General features: G+C 43.1%; 1 protein-coding gene across 1 annotated transcript in view; it reads right to left on the bottom strand.

The window, feature by feature from the left end:
- Positions 1 to 20,778, bottom strand: part of TTC7A (tetratricopeptide repeat domain 7A) — a 293,419-nt gene that overhangs the window by 252,894 nt on the left and 19,747 nt on the right. The window contains exons 3-5 of the mRNA XM_075863204.1: positions 20,065 to 20,233; positions 4,390 to 4,520; positions 2,294 to 2,412 (exon numbers count right to left, since the gene is read on the bottom strand). Coding sequence (XP_075719319.1) covers positions 2,294 to 2,412; positions 4,390 to 4,520; positions 20,065 to 20,233 — 419 coding nt within the window. The remainder of the gene's footprint in view (positions 1 to 2,293; positions 2,413 to 4,389; positions 4,521 to 20,064; positions 20,234 to 20,778) is intronic.

Genomic DNA, 20,778 nt, shown 5'->3' on the forward strand with positions numbered 1-20,778 from the left:
CTTGATGCTTGTCATCCCCACAATAGAAGCAGAGACCATTTTTCCTGCAGAACTCTCTACGTTGTTGGGGGGACACGGAGGCCCCGAGTTGCATAGGTACCTCCGAGTCTTCCGTGGAAGAACGAAGCAACGGAACCTCGGGAGGCATCATGGGGGAGTCAGAGGAGAAAACACATAAACGTTCACGTTGTCGTTCCCTGAGACGTCGGTCAAGTCGTACCGCTAAAGCCATAACCTGGTCTAGGGAGTCAGAAGAGGGATAGCTAACTAGCAGGTCTTTCAGGGCGTTCGACAGTCCCAACCTAAACTCGCACCTTAAGACAGGGTCATTCCCCCGAGAAGCTACGCACCACTTCCTAAAGTCAGAGCAATACTCCTCAACAGGTCTCTTACCCTGACATAAGGTCACCAGCTGACTCTCGGCAAAGGCAGTCCTGTCAGTCTCGTCATAAATGAGTCCGAGAGCAGAAAAGAAAAGATCAACGGAGGAAAGTTCAGGGGCGTCAGGAGCCAAGGAGAAGGCCCATTCTTGGGGCCCTTCCTGGAGCCAGGACATAATTATACCCACCCGCTAGCTCTCAGAACCTGAGGAGTGGGGCTTTAAACGAAAATAGAGCCTACAACTCTCCCGAAAGGAGAGAAAAGTCTTCCGGTCCCCTGAGAACCGGTCAGGCAACTTGAGGTGGGGTTCAAGAGGTGAGGTGAGGGGCACTACCATGGTAGCATCAGGCTGGTTGACCCTCTGAGCCAGGGCCTGGACCTGTAGGGAGAGACCCTGCATTTGCTGAACCAGGGTCTCAAGGGGGTCCATAGTGGTGTGAGGGACCAGGGTAGAGTAGATATATGGGCTTGTGATTATGTAATGACAGGGATAGGGAAACAGACAAGTGAGCCCTAATCTACCCGCCACTCAGTCCCTGCCTACTTGCAACGACCCGCCCTAGGCGACGGGGTACAACTGGGCGACGGTCCTTACACTCAGTAAGTGCACGACAGACAACAGACAAGGAAACACAGAACAAAGGGAAACGGGACATGTGTCTTTTTTCAGCCGTACTAACTATGTAACTATGTAACACCGTGAGCAACAAGAGTAGTAAACGAGCCGAGTCAAACCAGGAGAGTACGAGGTGCCAAACGCAGAACAGGAGAGTAGTGAACAAGCCGAGTCAAACCAGGAGTGTACGAGGTACCAAACGCAGAGTAGAAGAGTAGTCAGTAAGCCAGGGTCAATACGAAGCAGGGACAATTAGTTTAAGAAGCTGCAGCAGGGCCAGGAAACGAACAGAGAAGAATCACAAGCAAGGAGGAACAGGAAAGGCAGGTATAAATAGACAGAGGGCGGGAGCTAGCTCCGTCTGGCCAGGCTGTGATAGGCTCTCCCACTCCTAAGCCTGCCATCCTGAGTGGTGGAAGATGGAGTCAGTCTCACAGACATAGAAGCAGGTGCAGACTGATTACCTATGGGCGTGGATACAGAAGCTGTGCCTGGCAGATCCTTAACAATATGAGTGTTCAATTTATGATCCAGCATGAGCGACTGTGATAAATTTGGCACATCTAGTCTAATTCAACGCTGTGTAATTTAAGACCGTATTACTAAATTCGTTCTACTCTTCGTAGCCACTCGCCACTCTGGCTATTTGATGAGGGTCCTAAATGGGGGACCCTTCTTCTAACTCATAATTTCACAATAGGGTATTTGTTTTTCTAAACCAGACAGCCCCTTTAATTACACCAATCACTAAACTGTATGGCCCAAAAGTGAATTACAGTGTCCACTTGGTGTATGCGCCGGGAAATCTCTCGGCACATACATCAAATGTTTCCATATGCCCCCATTCACACAACGAAGGCCAAAAGCATGTCATTTTGGCCGACCTTCGGGCTGATATAAGTCATTCTACCTTTTTTTCATCTGTAAGGAATAGCGCAGTCTGCTGCACTATTCCATACATAGGCATCGCGCAGTATACATGGGAGCCCATGGGGGATGGATGCCACTATATGCCTATACAGTGGCTCCCATCAGAGGTATACATCGGGATATAACCCCCCCTGTATACCCTAGTGTGAATGGACCCTTAGACAATCATTGCGTTGTGTTGCAGTGCTTGCGCTGATGACTGATGAGTACATGATACCATAATCTGGTCTGTGCTGGTCCTTATTGTCTATACCTCGTCTCCATGTCACTAGCTTTAAGTTTTTAAAATGTAAATACTATTAGTATGAAAGGTTAGATATTTTGAGCCTGTGAAAGCATAGCAATAACCTTACTTTGACCACTTACCCCCTCTTTAAATGTGCTGCGTATGCTCCCCGCAGTGCTGCCTCCAGGAAGTAGCTGAGCTCAAAGTCATGACAAGGAAAGCTGCTCTTGGGATTTCTTGAGTGAGTACTGTTCATGCTCTGAGGAAAGATAATAAAACGAAAGAAGAAAATAAATGAAAGAAATTGTCTATCTCGGAGTTTAATAAAACCAATAACTACCAAATGTGGGCAGCATACTATTATATGAACGGACGCATGCGTACAATCATTTCTTATTATGGAAAGTATTCCACAGGTGATTTCCCAGTCTTCCTGTGTTTGCACGCTAAAAAAAACAAAAGATAGGTTTATTGATTTCCTATGAAATTGACCCGTCTGGGATAGGTAGCTAGATTGTGAGCCCCATTTGGGACAGGGATGGATGTGAATGATGAAAATGACACCTCCTTAGCTGTAAAACCGACAGCAGAATAGGGGCAGTTCCCTCTCTTGCCCTCTTTGTAGATTCCCCAATCTGCAGTATAATGCCAATATCTCGCGTCTTTGAATGCTCGCGCCATTATTTTGCCAGCAGAAGTCAGAGTTCTCTATGCAAGGTGTCAACCAAAAAAAACAAAAAACACCCTATATATAGACCCTATGAAATTGCAAGTTGTGTTGCGGTTTGTTCAGAGATTCCGCAGCGGAATTGCAGTAAAAACTGCAGAAAATCGACGGGTGCACATAAAGTTTGCTATAACCAATGCTTCGCACTTAATTGGCAGGTAAAACCGCTGCAAAAATGTGTAGCGTTTCCACAGCAATAAGATGCGGATTTCTGTGACTGATTTACGCGCAGATTTTTTTAGATACAGCAGCAGGTTTTCCATTGCAGAAAATATGCAGTGTATCCTGCCTGTGTTAATATACCCTTAAAGTTAGACGGAATAAAACAAGAGCAGACGGGCAGAAACTGCAGCAATGTTATCCCAGTGGTGCACACTGTATAATACATTTGGTGCATCCTGCTAGACATGTTAGACACTTTTCTCTTCCTTACACCACCTTATGGCTAGCGCACTTTACTCCAATATTTTGTGTTAGTAGTTCCGCCAAGTTTTTAACGTCTTGTCTTACCACAGGCTTAGGCCGGGTTCCCACATAGCGCAAACGCTGCGGAATTTCTGCAACGGAATTCTGTGCGGAAATTCCGCAGAATTTACAGTAGCAGTAAAGTGAATTAGATGCCATGGCCACGCGAAAACGTTCATAAACTGACCTGCGGTGCGTATTTCAAATCAACAGCATGTCAATTTATGCTGCGTTTTCATTACTTTTCTGTTGCGTGTTTTCCCCATTGAATACAATGGGAATGTAAAACCTGCAACAAATATCCAAGTGATGCGACTTGCAGTGACTCCACCGCAAAAAATGCAACTCAGAAGAAAAGAGAAGCTTTTTTTTGGTTTAAAATGACTAAAAAAGCTTATACTTACTACCCAGGCGTTGTCATTGTGACGCTTTCTTCTGTTCTTATTCCAGGCCGGCCCCATGGGATGATGTTTCTTCCTATCTGACTGCTGCAGCGGTCACATGGGCTGCCGATTCATCCCAGGAGGCCGGACTGCACGGACAACGGGGGGACGCGTCACCATGAGCACGGCCAGGGTAAGTATGAAAGTTTTGTTTTTTTCCAGCTCTGCTTTTTGCAGCGGAAATTCCTCCTGAAAAACCGCAACACGGTACGGGTTCTAGGTTGGATACGCTGCAGTTTTGTGTTATCCGACCCATGGGAACCCGGCCTTACTGCAGCTCTGCAGAGTCAGACTGGCTGCTGTTTATAAGTGCCCCATCACCAGGACGTCTTTGTGGTTTGCATCATAAGAAGGACAGAATTGTTATAAACTACAAGCAATTATAAAGATACTTAAACTGTGTGTGTAACATTAGGCTCTCCATAATTAGAGAACGATAATCGTCTCCCACACGTCACTGTATCCTAGAGAATCAAGAGACAATATGGACACTCTGATCCACAATACATCTGCTACACTAATGGGAAACTGAACATTTTCGAAAAAACGATTATAACTCTCTCCTCTGTAGGGTTATTATAAATCTTGGGTTATTACGCACCTTGTCTAATTCTTGTAAGAAGACTTGTGCGATCCAGCTGGCCTTCTCAAAGCAAGCAACAGCTTCTTCTTCCCTCTCCGACAGACGAGCGCGGGAGGCAATAGTCGCTGTACAGCGTTCTAATGACAAACCTTAAGGACGGCAATAAAACCAATAACTGAATATAAGACTTTATTTTACATTTTTATTTTTAAAAAAAATATATATATATATATATATATATATATATATATATATACTGAGTGACCCTTATAATAAAAATGTTGGAAATCTATGAGTTGTTCTCTTGTGTGCAGTCTGTACATTTTATTCAGCTTTTGCCTCCTATATTGTTACAGAAGCTAAATAAATACCACTTGTGGCAACCACTATAGTGCAGCTTTCCACAGACCCTGAAATACATACAAATCTGCATTATTATAAAATATTCACATAGGAGAAACGATCAGGGACTTTCTTTTGATTTTTCCAAAAGTTTTCAAATTTCTTCTCAAAATGTTTTTCAGAATAGATTACACAGATCGGGCAGTAGAGACCTAAAGTTCTACCAGCCCAATAACAAATAATATAGCCAGATTACACCGATCGGGCAAGAAAGACCTAAAGGTCCACAGGCCCAAAAACAAATAATATAGCCACTTAGCTCAAAACAGAATAATAATTTTGTCACTCAGGGTTTAGCCCATGCACTGACCATGTCTCTGTCAATCCCCTGCAAGTTGGGGACATTCCTCCATGGAGGACTTTTGTGAGCCTGGCTGATCGTGGAAGAATCCTCCGCTGGGGAAACTCCTCTAGACTGGCAGGTCACGCGGGGTCCGTAAGACCCGGGATCTGATTGCTCGTAATTTCTGGTGGCCCACGCTGCCCAAGGACATTATGGACTTTGTTTCTTTCTATTCAATATGTGCAGCCAACAAGGTTGCTCACTCCAGACCTGCTGGTCTGCTCCAGCCATTGCCTGTGCCCAATGCTCCCAGGCAGCATATAACTATGGACTTTATTACGGATCTGCCTCTCTCTGCCGGATGCAGTACTGTCTGGGTGGATCGATTTTCGAAGATGGCCTACTTTGTTCCTCTGACCGGTCTTCCTTCTGCTGTTCCTCAGCTGGCCAAGCTGTTCATCCAACACATCTTCCGCCTGTACGGCTTGCCGCAGAATATTGTGTCTGAATGGGGGGTTCAGTTCACCTCGAAGTTCTGGATAGCCCTCTGCGGACTCCTCAGTGTGAAGTTTGACTTTTCCTCAATCTACCATCCTCAGTCCAATGGTCAGGTCGAGAGGATCAATCAGATCTTGGAGAACTACCTACGCCACTTCATCTCCAAGCAGCATTATGACTGGGTGCAGCTGCTTCCGTGGGCCGAGTTGTCATATAATAATCACACCAGTGAGTCCACAAGGAATGCACCGTTCTTCATTGTCTACGGCCAACACCCACGAATTCCTCTCCCGGTGCCCGATACTTCCGAGGTACCAGCGGCTGTCTCCGCTTTTAGAGACTTCCTGCAGATCTGGCAGCAGACTCGATCCTCCATCCTAATGGCAGTCGACCACATGAAACGGAAGACTGACAGAAGGAGAAGAGAACCTCCTCAATTTCTCCCTGGCACGAAGGTCGGGCTGTCTTCTAGGAATATCCAACTAAGGGTGCCGTTATGCAAATTTGCTCCCAGGTTTCTCAGACCCTTCGAGATCCTACAGCAGATCAACCCTGTCGCCTACTAGCTTCGGCTGCCTCCTACCTTCAAGATCCCCAACTCCTTCCATGTCTCCCTCCTAAAGCCGGTGGTTCTGAACCACTATACCAAAACTCCTAGCCCTGCGGTTGCCTCCAGTGGTCGTTCAGACACCTTTGAGGTTAAGGAGATCTTGGACACCAAAAAAGTGAGAGAAAGGACTTTTTATTTGGTGGATTGGAGGGGGTTTGGTCCTGAAGAGAGGTCCTGGGAGCCAGAGGAGAACCTCAATGCTCCTACTCTTCCCAAAAAGTTTCTCTCTCGCTCTGGTCCCAAGAAGAGGGGGCGTAAGAGGGGGGATACTGTCATGTCCATGGCTGCGGGCCATCTGCGCCACTCTCCCCATGACAGCCGCAGCCACGAGTCGGCGAGCGCTGGCCCCAGTCTCCTTCCCAGGAGACGACGGCACTCGCTTCCACTCACCTCAACCGGATCCCCTCTTAAAGGGGAAGCGCGCACCGGACTTTGATGTAGCATCAGGCCGTGAGTACCCTGGACTATAAGAGGGGTCCAGCCCCCTGCTTCGATGCCTGCGCGTTGTTGTTGTTGTTGTTTCCCTAGTTTGTCTATGCAATGGTCTCCTAGTGTGTTCATTTTCCCTGCATTCCGTACTATCCTGGTCGAGTACTATGCTGAGCTAAAGTCGTGCCATGCTGTATACCACGCCTCACCTGCTTCACCTCGCCTGAAGTCTACCTGCTGCCTAGTCCCAGCCGAGCCTGCCTTGCTACTGTCCGAGCTGCCACAGGTACCCTATACAAACTATAGACATTGACCTGCACCCTGTTGGTCAGCTGCCATACCGCCAAGGCGGTACGGCACAGTGGGTCCACTAACCCTACGTGACATCCATGTAGCTGGTGTAAAGCATATCTCTGAATGCTGTTAGAAGAGCAGCAGCTTGCACTGAATAACAAAATATTTTTGTAGATAAATGGGCCGAATAAGATCAAATAAACATAGCTGATTTCTTCCAAAAACAGTGCCACTCTTGTCCATGGGTTGTGTGTGGTATTGCAGCTTAGATCCATTCAAAGGAGTAGAGCTTAGCTGCAATACCAGACACTGCCTATAGCTGTTGAAAACGAATCTAATACAAACTCTTTAAGCTGAATTCACACTTCTTAATCAAAATATGTAATCTGAGTGCAACGTGTGAACCCAGCCTTTATTACCAATCTTTCTTAGTTGCCTATGAAAGTTCCTGGGGTTTAATAGCTTCATAAACTTCTATAGGGATCATACTGAGAGGTTTTTTGGCTTACTAGCATGTACAGTATATGTGTGATATATGTTGATTTGAGTTGGATATACCACGGTACATTATTCCTCTATGTACAGCGATATCAAATCAATCAAAAACGTACACAGTAGTGACGCAAATAACGTTGATTAAAATTTCTAGGGAAAATGCAAAAATATACCAAGTTGAATAAAAAGGTCCCTGAGACTGTTAGGCCGGATTCACATGAAAATGTTCGGTCCGTAATATATGGACCGTATGTCGGCCGCATTTCCCGGACCGAACACACTTCAGGGAGCCGGGCCCCTAGCATCATAGTTATCTATGACGCTAGGAGTCACTGCCTTGCTGCGGGAAAACTGTCCCGTACTGTAATCATGTTTTCAGTACTTGCAGGTACTACTAAATGAAAGATCTTTACCAGAAGTCTCGATGAACTAATGCTGAGATCTTGGCAGAGGGAGGGCATGAGATGGGAAGTTTATAGGATGACACTGTATATGTGGGTTCCCTGGCTGTGACTGATACTGTATATGTGGCTATTGTTGACACTGTAAATGAGGGGCTTGTGTCAGTTACTGAATGGATGATAATGTATATGGGGAAGTCTGTGTTTGTCACTGTATATGCAGGTCCCCTGGCTGTGGCTGATACTATATATGCCTGGCTATTGTTTACACTGTAAACGAGGGGCTTTTAGCTGTCACTGTATAAGGGGGAGCCTGTGTCTGTGATTGTACATTGGGGTCCCCTGGCTGTGGCTGATACTGCATATGTGCGGGTATTGTTGACAATGTAAACGAGGGGCTTATTACTCTCAATGTGCAAGGGGGCCTGTGGATGACAATATATATGGGGGCCAGTGGCTGTCACTGTATATGGGGGTCCCCTGGCTGTGGCTGATAAGCGACAATTGTTGACACTGTAAACAAGGTGTTTATGTCTGTCACTGTATATAGATGCCTGTGGATGAAAATGTATATGGGGGTCTCCTGGCTGTGACTGATACTGCATATGTGCGGCTATTGTTGACACTATAAATGAGGGGTTTGTGTCTGTCACTGCATGGATGACAAAGTATATGGGCGGCCTGTGGCTGTCACTAGATATGGGGGTCTTCTGGCTGTGGCTGATACTGTATATGTGCAGCTATTGTTGACACTGTAAATGAAGGGCTTGTGTCTATCACTGTATATGAGGGATTGTGGAAGACATTGTATATGGATGTTTTTTGTTGTTTTGGTAAATTGGATGTCCGTGCCTAACACTGTACATGGGGGTCTTTGCGTGTTACAGTATATAAGGGGACTGTGGCTGACACTGTATATTGGGTCACCCTATGGCTTTTACTGTATTGGGGACCCGGTGGCTGTCACTGTATGGGGTGGCTTGAGGCTATAATTGCATACACAATCAGTATATATATACCCCGTGTCTGTCACTGTATGTGGGACCTGTAGCTGGCATTAGGGTCACCAAACAACCCAGAAAGGCAAAAAATAAGGCTTTTGCCGTAGCATGCATATTAATGCCCCTCTTACTTCAATCTGAAAGTTGGAAGGTGTACCACGGGTTATCCCTAGTCTTGTACAGACCCTTAATAGCATTAAAATCGACAATGGCGAGAGGTCCAGCTCACTCTTAACTGAAGCAACAACATTCGCAATTACAAATGACATTACTTTACATAACAACTGCCTAGTGGTTTGCTGGGGAGTCATGTATAACATGCAGAATTTCCGGGGGTCATTACATACCATTTGATGAGTTGTGGTGATGGGAGAAGTCTCTAGGTAGATGCAGCAGAGAGTAAGGAGCAGCAGATAAGGAGCAAGATTATAGAGATATTCTCAAAAGAATCAGACTCGATTGGTTTGGAGACATCACAAGCAGCATCTGACAGTAGCGCAATTCCCAAAGCAGCAAAGAAAAAGAAGACAGAAGACAGTTAAGCTTCAGAGAGTCGAACACCGACCCTGGCAGCTGCATATTTATGTAAAAGAGAATTATTAAAGAACATTTTCCCCAAAAAAATCATCCTTGAGTTGTCCTTTTCTATGAAGTTGATAGCATTTTCCTACACCTGTTTAAAAGTTGACTGCATCTCATGTCCACAAAATGTCTGTAATGGTTTAATATATTGGGTACCCACCAAAATGTTTTTGGAAAGTCCAGTTCATTCAGATCAAACTAGGGCAGAATCACCCACTCAGGACCCCTCTTTAGGAGCCAGGACAGAGCTGCTCTGTAAGAGTGGCTTCCGCTCTGGTGGACTCATGCTGTCCGTGTGGCTATTCATTTGAATTGCCGCCATGTAATACTATATTTCACCTGCAGTGGCTGATGCAGGTCAAATGTCTGGCTGGGCTCGGCTTCCAGCGGCACAATCAGATGTTTGCCACGCCAGCTCTTCTATTATAGGGGTTGTCTCATCACAGACTAAGTTTTTCCTCTAATCTTTTGCTTAAGATTCAATCTTGTTTTGACTATGAAATTTTTTTGCACCAAATGGCATTGTGTGAACACGGCCTAAATAACAATCACAAAAGCACAACAAGAAAATACTTATTCTCCACACATAGGGTAATTCCTTCAGATTTTGAAATAGCAGTGCTTTTTGACGCCTTCTTTGCTGCATATTTTTAGCCGTTTTGTAAAATGAATCCAATGCAAAAAACACAGCAAAAACACTTCAAATGACGGCGCAGGTTTTTTCTGTCTTCCATTGATTTGAATAGAGGTTCAGAGGTGGAAACCGCTCCAAAAAATGGCATGTCACTTTTTCTTTCCTGTGAGTGGTCAAAAGCCGCATGAAAAAAAAACAATGGGGGGAGATTTGTGTCGATTCAAATCAGCGCCAAAAAACTCTGTGTGAACTGGACCTAACATTCACAATAATAAAAGGTTTTGTATATCGAAGGTTTCCAGTAAAAAAAACAACACAACATTCCAAATTTCAAAAACAATTAAAAAAATAAAATAATCTCACATAACGACATATTAACCCCTTGGTGACATAGTTGTTGTTGCCAAGGTCTTAAGGCATAGCGACATAGCGCCCAAAAATCAGCAAGATCTGCATGCCAAATAGTGCTCCTACCTTTCTGTGCTCTGCCGTGTGTCCAAACAGCAGTCTAAATGCTCACTATACCCCTCAATAAATTCCTTGAGGGCTTTAGTTTCCAAAATGGGGTCACTTTTGGGGGGTTTTGATTGTTTTGGTCCCTCAGGGGCCTTGCAAATGCGACATGACACCCAAAAACTATTCCAGCAAAACTTAAGCTTCAAAAGCCAAACGGCGCTCCTTCCCTCCTGAGCCCTGGAATCAGGATAAATTGCTTTTCAAATTTTGGGGTGCATTTTCGCCTCTATTCCTTATAGAAATTGAAAATGTCCACATTTAATCAGAAAAAATTTAATTTTCAATTTCACAGCATAATTACACTAAATTCTGAAAAAAAACAGTGAGGTCAAAATGCTCACTATACCCCTCAATAAATTCCTTCAGGTGTGTAGTTTCCCAAATGGGGCCACTTTTGTGGCGTCTCCACTGATTTGGTCCCGCAGGGGCTTCGCAAATCTGACATGGCGCCGCAAACCATTCCAGCAAAATTTGAGCTCCAAAAGCCAAATAACGCTCCTTCCTTTCTAAGCCCTGCTGTGGGTACGAACAGCAAATTATGTCCACATAGGGGTATTGCCGTGCCCAGGAGAAATTGATTTACAAATATTGGAGTGCTTTTTCTCCTTTAGCCCTTGTGAAAATGAAAAAATCTAAGCTTAAACTACATTTTATGGGAAAAAATTTAGATTTTCATTTTAACTGCATACTTCCAAGTAATTCTGCAAAAAAATCTGTGGTGTCAAAATGCTCAATATAACCCCTAGATAAATTCCATAAGGGGTGTAATTTCCAAAATGGGGGTCACTTTTGGGGGGTTTCCACTGTTTTTGTCTCGCAGGGGCTCTGCATTGCGAATGGCACCTGAAAACCGTTCCAGCAAAATTTGAGCTCTAAAAGCCAATTGGCGCTCTTTCCCTTCTGAGGGCTGCCGTGTGTTCTAACATAAGATTATGAGCACATATGGGGTATTTCCGTAATCGGGAGAAATTGCTTTACAAATTCTAAAAATTAAAACGTATGTTTTACTGGAAAAAATTTAGATTTTCATTTTTATGGCTTAATTAAAAGAAATTTAGCAAAAAAACTGTGGATTCAAAATGCTCACTATACCCCTAGAATTAATCCTTGGGGGTGTAGTTTCCAAAATTGCGTCTTTTTGAGGGGGTTTCCTATGTTTTGTCACCACAAGACCTTTTCAAACCTGACATAGTGCCTAAAATATATTCTAATAGAAAGGAGGCCCCAAACTCCACTAGGTGCTCCTTTATATGTGGGATATTTCTAAAGACTGCAGAATCTGGGCAATAAATATTGAGTTGCGTTTCTCTGGTAAAACCTTCTGTGTTACAGGAAAAAATTTATTACAAAAGAATTTCGGCCAAAAAATAATAAAATTTGTAAACTGATTTATTGGGACTTTCTAATATATAAGGCTCTCAAAGCCACTTTAGAACTGAACCTGGCTTTGAAATTTTCTTAAAAATGTGAGAAATTGCTGTTAGGCTGGGTTCACACGACCTATTTTCAGGCGTAAACGAGGCGTATTATGCCTCGATTTACGCCTGCAAATACGGCTCCAATACGTCGGCAAACATCTGCCCATTCATTTGAATGGGTTTGCCGACGTACTGTGCCGACGACCAGTAATTTACGCGTCGTCGTTTGACAGCTGTCAAACGACGAAGCGTAAAATGACTGCCTCGTCAAAGAAGTGCAGGGCACTTCTTTGAAACGCAATTTGAGCCATTTTTCATTGAATTCAATGAAGAACAGCTCAAATATTCGGCCGTCAAAGACACATCGCAAAATGCGAGGAGGAGCATTTACGTCTGAAACGACGCAGCTGTTTTCTCCTGAAAACAGTCTGTCTTTTCAGACGTAAAAGCCAGTTCTCATGTGCACATACCCTTAAAGTTATAAGCCTTGTAACGCCCTAGAAAAATAAAAGAACGTTCAAAAAACGATGAAAACATAAAGTACACATATGAGAAATGTAAACTGGTAACTATTTTGTGTGCTATTATTATCTGTCTTACAAGCAGATACATTTTTCCATATTTTCTCTCAATTTTGGTGTTTTTAAAAAAATAAATCTTACATTTATCAATCAAATTTTTTCACTAACATAAAGTAGAATATGTCACGAGAAAACAATCTTAAAGAGGCTCTGTCACCAGATTTTGCAACCCCTATCTGCTATTGCAGCAGATAGGCGCTGCAATGTAGATTACAGTAACGTTTTTATTTTTAAAAAACAAGCATTTTTGGCCAAGTTATGACCATTTTTGTAATTATGCAAATGAGGCTTGCAAAAGTCCAAGTGGGTGTGTTTAAAAGTAAAAGTCCAAGTGGGCGTGTATTATGTGCGTACATCGGGGCGTTTATAATACTTTCACTAGCTGGGCGCTCTGAAGAGAAGTAACATCCTCTTCTCTTCAGAACGCCCAGCTTCTGACAGTGCAGATCTGTGACGTCACTCACAGGTCCTGCATCGTGCCGGCCACATCGGCACCAGAGGCTACAGTTGATTCTGCAGCAGCATCAGCGTTTGCAGGTAAGATCGACTTACCTGCAAACGCTGATGCTGCTGCAGAATCAACTGTAGCCTCTGGTGCCGATGTGGCCGTCACGATGCAGGACCTGTGAGTGACGTCACAGATCTGCACTGTCAGAAGCTGGGCGTTCTGAAGAGAAGAGGATGTTACTTCTCTTCAGAGCGCCCAGCTAGTGAAAGTATTAAAAACGCCCCGATGTACGCACATAATACACGCCCACTTGGACTTTTACTTTTAAACACACCCACTTGGACTTTTGCAAGCCTCATTTGCATAATTACAAAAATGGTCATAACTTGGCCAAAAATGCTCGTTTTTTAAAAATAAAAACGTTACTGTAATCTACATTGCAGCGCCTATCTGCTGCAATAGCAGATAGGGGTTGCAAAATCTGGTGACAGAGCCTCTTTAAAATCGCTTGGATAGGTAAAAGCTTTACCAAAGTTATTACCAAAGTATAAAGTGACACATGTCAGATTTGAAAAAAATAGGCTGTGTCCACAAGACCAAAACTGTCTGGGTCTCCAAGGGGTTAATCACAATCGTCCTATTATGTAACGTAAGGAGATTGTAATGTCTTACGATGCAGAACTTTAAGAACGGTTTTTAAGGAGCACCTGTCACTTTGTGATTTACTGTTACATTTTATTAAACTTTGTGAAGAACTTTCATTATGCATAGAACGGTTTAACCCTTGTGGTTTTCGCATGGGCCCTCTCGAGACACCAGATATAGTTTTAGCCTCCAGCTATGCAGCTGCCGTGAGCTAAAGCGGAGACACAAACTGATGGCTACTGATTCTAAACATAAAGCCACATATGTCTAAATATAAAGCTAATGAGCCTATCATATAAACATTCTCAAACCTTGTAAGTCAATGGGGTGGGGGAGTCATAACAGAGGTATTACGGTTTTAACATTGAAATATAATGAAAAGTTATACAATTCTCCAATATATTTTCTGTATCAATTCCTCACAGTTTACAAGATTTCTGCTTGATGCCATTGAATAGAAACCATTATGTGTAATGACCGGGGGGTAGGGAAACGGACAAGTGAGCCCTAATCTACCCGCCACTCTGTCCCTGCCTACTTGCAACGACCCGCCCTAGGCGACGGGGTACAACTGGGCGGCGGTCCCTGCACTCAGTAAGTGCACGACAAACACGACAAACATACAAGGGAATACAAGCAAGGGAAAGGGGCAGTTGCCCACGGCAACACCATGAGCAACCAGAGTGGTGAACGAGCCGAGTCAAGCCAGGAGTGTGCGAGGTACCAAACGAAGAGCAGAAGAGTAGTCAGTAAGCCAGGGTCTGTATGGAGCAGGAACAAAATAGAAGGAGCTGTAGCTGGGCCAGGAAACCACACGAAAAAGAATAACAAGCAAGGAGGAACAGGAAATGCAGGTATAAATAGACAGAGGGCGGGAGCTAGCTGAGTCTGGCCAGGCTGCGATAGGCTCTCCCACTCCTAAGCCTGCCAGCCTGAGTGGTGGAAGCTGGAGTCAGTCTCAGGGATGTAGATTCAGGTGCTGACTGATTAATTAAGGGAGTTAACCCCGAAGCTGTGCCTTGCAGATCCTTTACATTATGGTTATCCGTGTGTCTTGTAACGAGCCGTGCACCTGTGTGTCCATCACATGACCAGCACAGACCTTTATCCACTGGAAGTAAACAATGAAGGTTCTTATTAAATGACAGGAAGCAGAGATCTTGAAAACCATGAGGAATTAATACATAAAGTATATTGCAAAATTGTCTAACTTTACGTTATAGAAAGAATAGCCATTATTTCCAATAATAAATAAGCGATTCAGCAAGCGCTGTAAGCTAATAATGGCATCTCCCAACCTGATTGGCACCACATGTTTGCAGCCACAGTAACTCTCAGCTAAATTGCTTAAGTTAGCCAACAGGGCATGAACTACCCTCAAGCTGCCTCACACTGATTGGTCAGCATCAGAGGCAGGGAAGCCAGCTCCATCCTCTTGGCTAACTACAGCAAATTTTCCTATAGAGAGTCAACACAACAGTGGGCCGTATCTCTGGACCAGGAAAAAAAACAACGCTGGAATCAGGGAGACAGCACTCATCAGGTCAGATAACCAGTTCAACTTATATGACCTATTGACAGGCTCTCTTTAATATTTTGCGCCCATATTACGACTGCAAATCCCCGTCCGACCACAGGTCTAATGGCCCAAACTAATAATATCATAAGAATCTATGATACTGTTATGGCATATTGCCTGGGTCTCACATAACAATTTCAATGATAGGGGTCCACATATCCACATTGACACTACTCAGCCAGGAACAGACACTGGGCATCCCATACTCAGGATCGTGTGGATTCCAAATGGTCGCACCCCAACTGATCAGATTTGTATGGCATGTCCATCAATATGCAACAAAACTTTATGGTGGGAAAAAAAACCTGTTAATCGTAAATATCAGGCATAATATTTGATGGTGCCGTATACTGTACAATATGTAAACATCGAAATAGTATATATTTATAACCGTTTATATGTAAGCCTGAGCTCAGGCATCTGTTCCGCCTATACTAAGCAGGTCATAAAAGCAGGTCATAAAACGTATGTACAAAAAACTGTGGAACGGCCAAATGATTCCCTGAACGTTCTCCTTCAAATAGTTAACTGAGTCTTGCTGAAGAAGTTTGAGTTAAAACAGCATTCCAAACAGTAAGATCATTTTAATAAAGTCACTTTTAAAGAGCACTTCCATATACAGTTAGGTCCAGAATTATTTGGACAGTGACACAAGTTTTGGCATTTTAGCTGTTTACCAAAACATATTGTATATTCAGTTATATAATCAATATGGGCTTAAAGTGCAGACTCTCGGCTTTAATTTGAGGGTATTCACATCTCAATTTGAGGAAGGATATAGGAATTACAGCTCTTTAATATGTAGCTGCCTCTTTTTCAAGGGACCAAAGGTAATTGGACAATTATCTCAAAAGCTATTTAATGGGATGCATGGGCTATTCCCTCATTAATCCATCATCAATTAAGCAGGTAAAAGGTCTGGAGTTGATTCCAGGTGTGGCATTTGCATTTGGAAGCTGTTGCTGTGAACCCACAACATGAGGTCAAAGGAGCTCTCAATGCAAGTGAAACAGATCATCGTTAGGCTGAAAAAAATTAAGAAATCCCTCAGAGAGTCAGCACAAATATTAGGAGTGGCCAAATCAACAGTTTGCTACATTCTTGAAAACAAAGAGCGCACTAGTGATCTTGTGAACTCCAAAAGGCCTGGATGTCCACGGAAGAGAACAGTGGTGGATGATGGCAGAATCCTTTCCATGGTGAAGGAATACCCCTTCACAACATGTACCCAAGCGAAGAACACTCTCCTGGAAGTAAGTGTATCAGTATCTAAGTCTACCATAAAGAGAAGATTTCATGAGAGTAAATACAGAGAGTTCACCACAAGGTGCAAACCATTAATCAGCCTCAAAAATAGAAAGGCCAGATTAGACTTTGCCAGACAACATGTAAAGAAGCCGCCCAGTTCTGGAACAGCATGAAACTAAGATCAACCTGGACCAGAATGATGGGAGGAAGAAAGTATGGAGAAGGCTTGGAACGGCTCATGATCCGAAGCACACCACATCCTCTGTAAAACATGGTGGAGGCAGTGTGATGGCATAGTGGAGGCAGTGTGGTGGCATGGTGGAGGCAGTGTGATGGCATGGGCATGCATGGCTGCCAAAGGCACTGGGTCACTACTGTTTATTGATGATGTGACTGAAGACAGAAGCAGCCGGATGAATTCTGAAGTGTTCAGGGATTTACTTTCTGCTCAGATTCAACCAAATGCAGCAAGGTTGATTGGACGTCGCTTCACAGTACAGATGGACATCGACCCAAAACATGCTGCGAAAGCAACCCAGGAGTTTATAAGGCAAAGAAGTGGAATATTCTGCAATGGCCAAGTCAATCACCAGATCTCAACCCGATCGAGCTGCATTTCACTTGCTTAAGACAAAACTTAAGGCAGAAAGACCTACAAACAAGCAACAACTGAAGACGCTGCTGTAAAGACCGGGCAAAGCATCACAAAGGAGGAAACCCAGTGTTTGGTGATGTCCATGGGTTCCAGACTTCGGGCAGTCAAATTGCCTGCAAAGGATTCTCTACAAAGTATTAAAAAAAAAAGTCTTTATTTATGGTAATGTTAATTTCTCCAATTACATTTGAGCCCCTGAAATGAGGCGGCTGTGTAGAAAAATGGGTGCAATTCCTAAACGTTTCTCGGGATATTTTTGTTCAACTCCTTGAATTAAACTTGAAAGTATACACTTCAATTGCATCTCAGTTGTTTCATTTCAAATCCAATGTGGTGGCATGCAGAGCCCAAATCATGAAGATTGTGTCACTGTCCAAATAATTCAGGACCTAACTGTGTATAGTATACATGCAACATTATAGGTAATGTAGGAAGAAATGAGTGAATGAATGAATGAATTAGTACTAGGACAAGAGCCAAAACTAAGCATTCTAGAATGGACAGGTCTTGCTCTAGCAGATCTACCTTGTCACTTCTGCAGACCACCAATATTTAAACGAAAATGTCCTAATTATTTAATTTAATTTTGTTTAATATAAGTCTATAGAGGAGAAATAAGGCTTTGTTCACATCTGCGTCAGGGCTCCGTTCCGTCGGAGCTTTCCATCGGAACGGAGCCCTGACTGACACAAACTGAAACCGTAGGTTTCCGTTTCCATCACCATTGATTTCAATGGTGACGGATCGGATACCAATGGTTTCAGTTTGTCTCCGTTGTGCAATACGACTACGGTATTCATCCGGTCAAAACGACGGAACCCTTGCACAACAGAGACAAACTGAAACCATTGGCACCGGATCCATCACCATTGAAATGAATGGTGATGGAAACGGAAACCTACGGCTTCAGTTTGAGTGAGTCAGGGCTCCGTTCCGACGGAAAGCTGAACGGAGTCCTGACGCAGATGTGAACGAAGCCTAATGTGTTTGTTATTTATTTATTTTTAAATGTTGCAAGTATTTTTTATTTTCAAAAGCTTTCCTGGCAGCAGCCATATTAGAGACACATACTTCCTTCCTGTATTGTCTGTATACACAATGCAGCAGAGTGTGTATGCTTTATGGCAGATAAATGAATAGAGAAATTTCAAAGGTAATTACAGTCTCTAGGGAGTGATGGAGTACAGCTCCTTCCCAAAAGACCAGTGGGGTGTATGGTAAATAATGCTGATATCCTTCCTTATCTAGGCCTCCAGCAGTACAACAGAGCTGTCATTAACTTACCTATCCTCTAAAGATAATGAGAAGACTCTGTTCATTCTCCCCCAGTCTATACAGCAATGCTGACAAGTGAGCCACGGAAGACATGAAATGTCAGCATTAATGTTTCTGATCTAGTTGCCAATGTGAAAACTGGAATGTTTCAAGATTTTTTTCATGTGGATAGTCAAATAAAAAAAGAAAAACCCCACCAAACAATTAAAAAAAATATGTTTATAATAAAAACTTGATTTAAATCATATGTCATTTTCTGATGATACATTACCTTTAATTTGTTTTCCAGGGCTCAAATTATTATTTTTGGGGGATCCAAAACATTAAAATAAAAAACTCTGAAATTGATATACCTTACCAATTCTTCTATAGTCATGTCACTGCTGCTGCCAGCACAAGGAGCAGTAGGAGGCACAGGAAACAATTGAGTCATCAACTTTGGACAAAATTGGGGGTTGCCATAAAATAAACTGCTGAGTAGCTACTGATACCTGGCTAGTCACTCCACTGTTTTTCAACCTGTGCATGCCGCAAAAAATGTTCTTCTGCAGGGAGAAGGCTAAAAAAACTACTGAGTATCTACAACAGAACCCTCTGCAGTCACTAAACCATAAAAAATCCTAATCGAGAAGAGCAACATAGGGACTGTTCACATAACGCTTTTTTTTAAACTTTTATTGTGTACATCGAGAAATCTCCCTACGTACACACTAAAGAAGCGTCCATGGGGCTCCATTGTCAGTTGGAAGCCAAAAGAGTTTCCTTTTGGCCTCCATCAGGCCAGTATACGTCAGAATATCGCAAATAAAAAAGGTAAGGAATAGTATACTACCCTATTCCATCCCGCAGAGTCCAGTAAAAAAAGTATATGTTAAATATGGAAATTATTTTAAGATAGTAGCCTATGGGCGACGGATGGAATCCATCACTATCAACTGTTAAACAGATACGTTGTGAGCTTTACAAAAGCTTTTTATGACGTATCCATTAAACGGATACCAATTTAGCCAATGGGTGACGGATGCCACTGTTAGGCATACGTCAAAGCTTACGTTTAACGTATATGTTGGGACGGGAGTATACTTCAAATGTAGGCAAACTAAAATGTGACGTGAACAGCCCATTATAATATAGTGCTGCTCCAAAAATTGAGTTTTAAAGGGGTTATGTGGGGACCAAAAATTATATCTAGATGCACAGCCTTCTTTGATGACGATACGACTCTGCGTCACGTGACCGACCTCGTTGTACGCTATGTACTCGCCGTGCTACTGCTTGTATATAGAGTACAGCGGGGTCGGTCACATGACGAAGAGTCGTATCATTATCAAAGAAGGCTTTGCAACTAGACTTCCGGTCCCCCTGCAGCACTATAAAAATCTATGAAAAGTTCAGAATCAGCGCGACAGGGACCAGAATGTATATTAGTGAGTGTATCACATAATGCAGTGACTACACGGATAATCATTTTTGTTCCCGACATAACCCCTTTAAGAAAATGCAATGTGAATGAGAACCAATGGTACAAATGTGCAACATTAAGTGATCGAGGGTGGAGTTGCTCTTTAAATGAGACATCTACAACAAAACATGGAACTTTTGAGTTTAGTATACAATAAATAGTTTATGTTTTAAGAATACATATACAATATATAGTCTCTTTATAAAAGTGTTCTCCTGCAATATGCACAGTTTTTACCTTTGATAACATAAGCTTCTGCGAAAAGCCGCATCTTATACAGAGGCTCATCATCTAAGGATAGGTGCTCAAATCCTGATTTGGCATACATACTGACAGCATCCCGGTAAGTTCCTTCACAATAATGCAACTTCCCCAGTAACAAGAGCGCTTCTGTCATGTAGTGAGGCTGCAGAATAGAATAGGTTATTGTAAGTAACAATCCTTTTAACAAAATATAAAATGTGTAACTTTGTTCAGATTTAGTCTGTTTTCACCTCTCCAAAGTTTCCAAAGATCTAACCTTCAAGCAAGCTTTGGTGGAGAATGCCCTTTACTATGCCCAACGATATTCCCAACAGTCTTCATACCAAAAGCAACCACCTGCCATTTCACATATATTGAGAATAATCCGCCAGCAGGAGAAGAGTGTGTTGGTTTTGTGGAAAGCAGTGACCTTTCCAGTCTTGTGATCATGTTTATGAGAACAAGGGTACAGATAACAGAGACAGTGACCTGAAGTGGGCAGGTATAGAACAACCTATAACCTGTCACTATATGGTAATGATAACAGCTAATGATAACAGCAGCAGGAGGGGAGTGTGCTCATTTTGTGGGAGGTAATGATCCAATGACCTGTCCAGTCATGGCATCAAGGGCATGACTACCAGTGTAGTAGGCATATCGGCCAAGCAACTGAGGGGGCCAACTTCTCTCTCACATGACCAAATGTAA

Source organism: Rhinoderma darwinii, chromosome 4 (assembly GCF_050947455.1).
Source record: "Rhinoderma darwinii isolate aRhiDar2 chromosome 4, aRhiDar2.hap1, whole genome shotgun sequence".
In the NCBI taxonomy this organism is placed as follows: domain Eukaryota; kingdom Metazoa; phylum Chordata; class Amphibia; order Anura; family Rhinodermatidae; genus Rhinoderma; species Rhinoderma darwinii.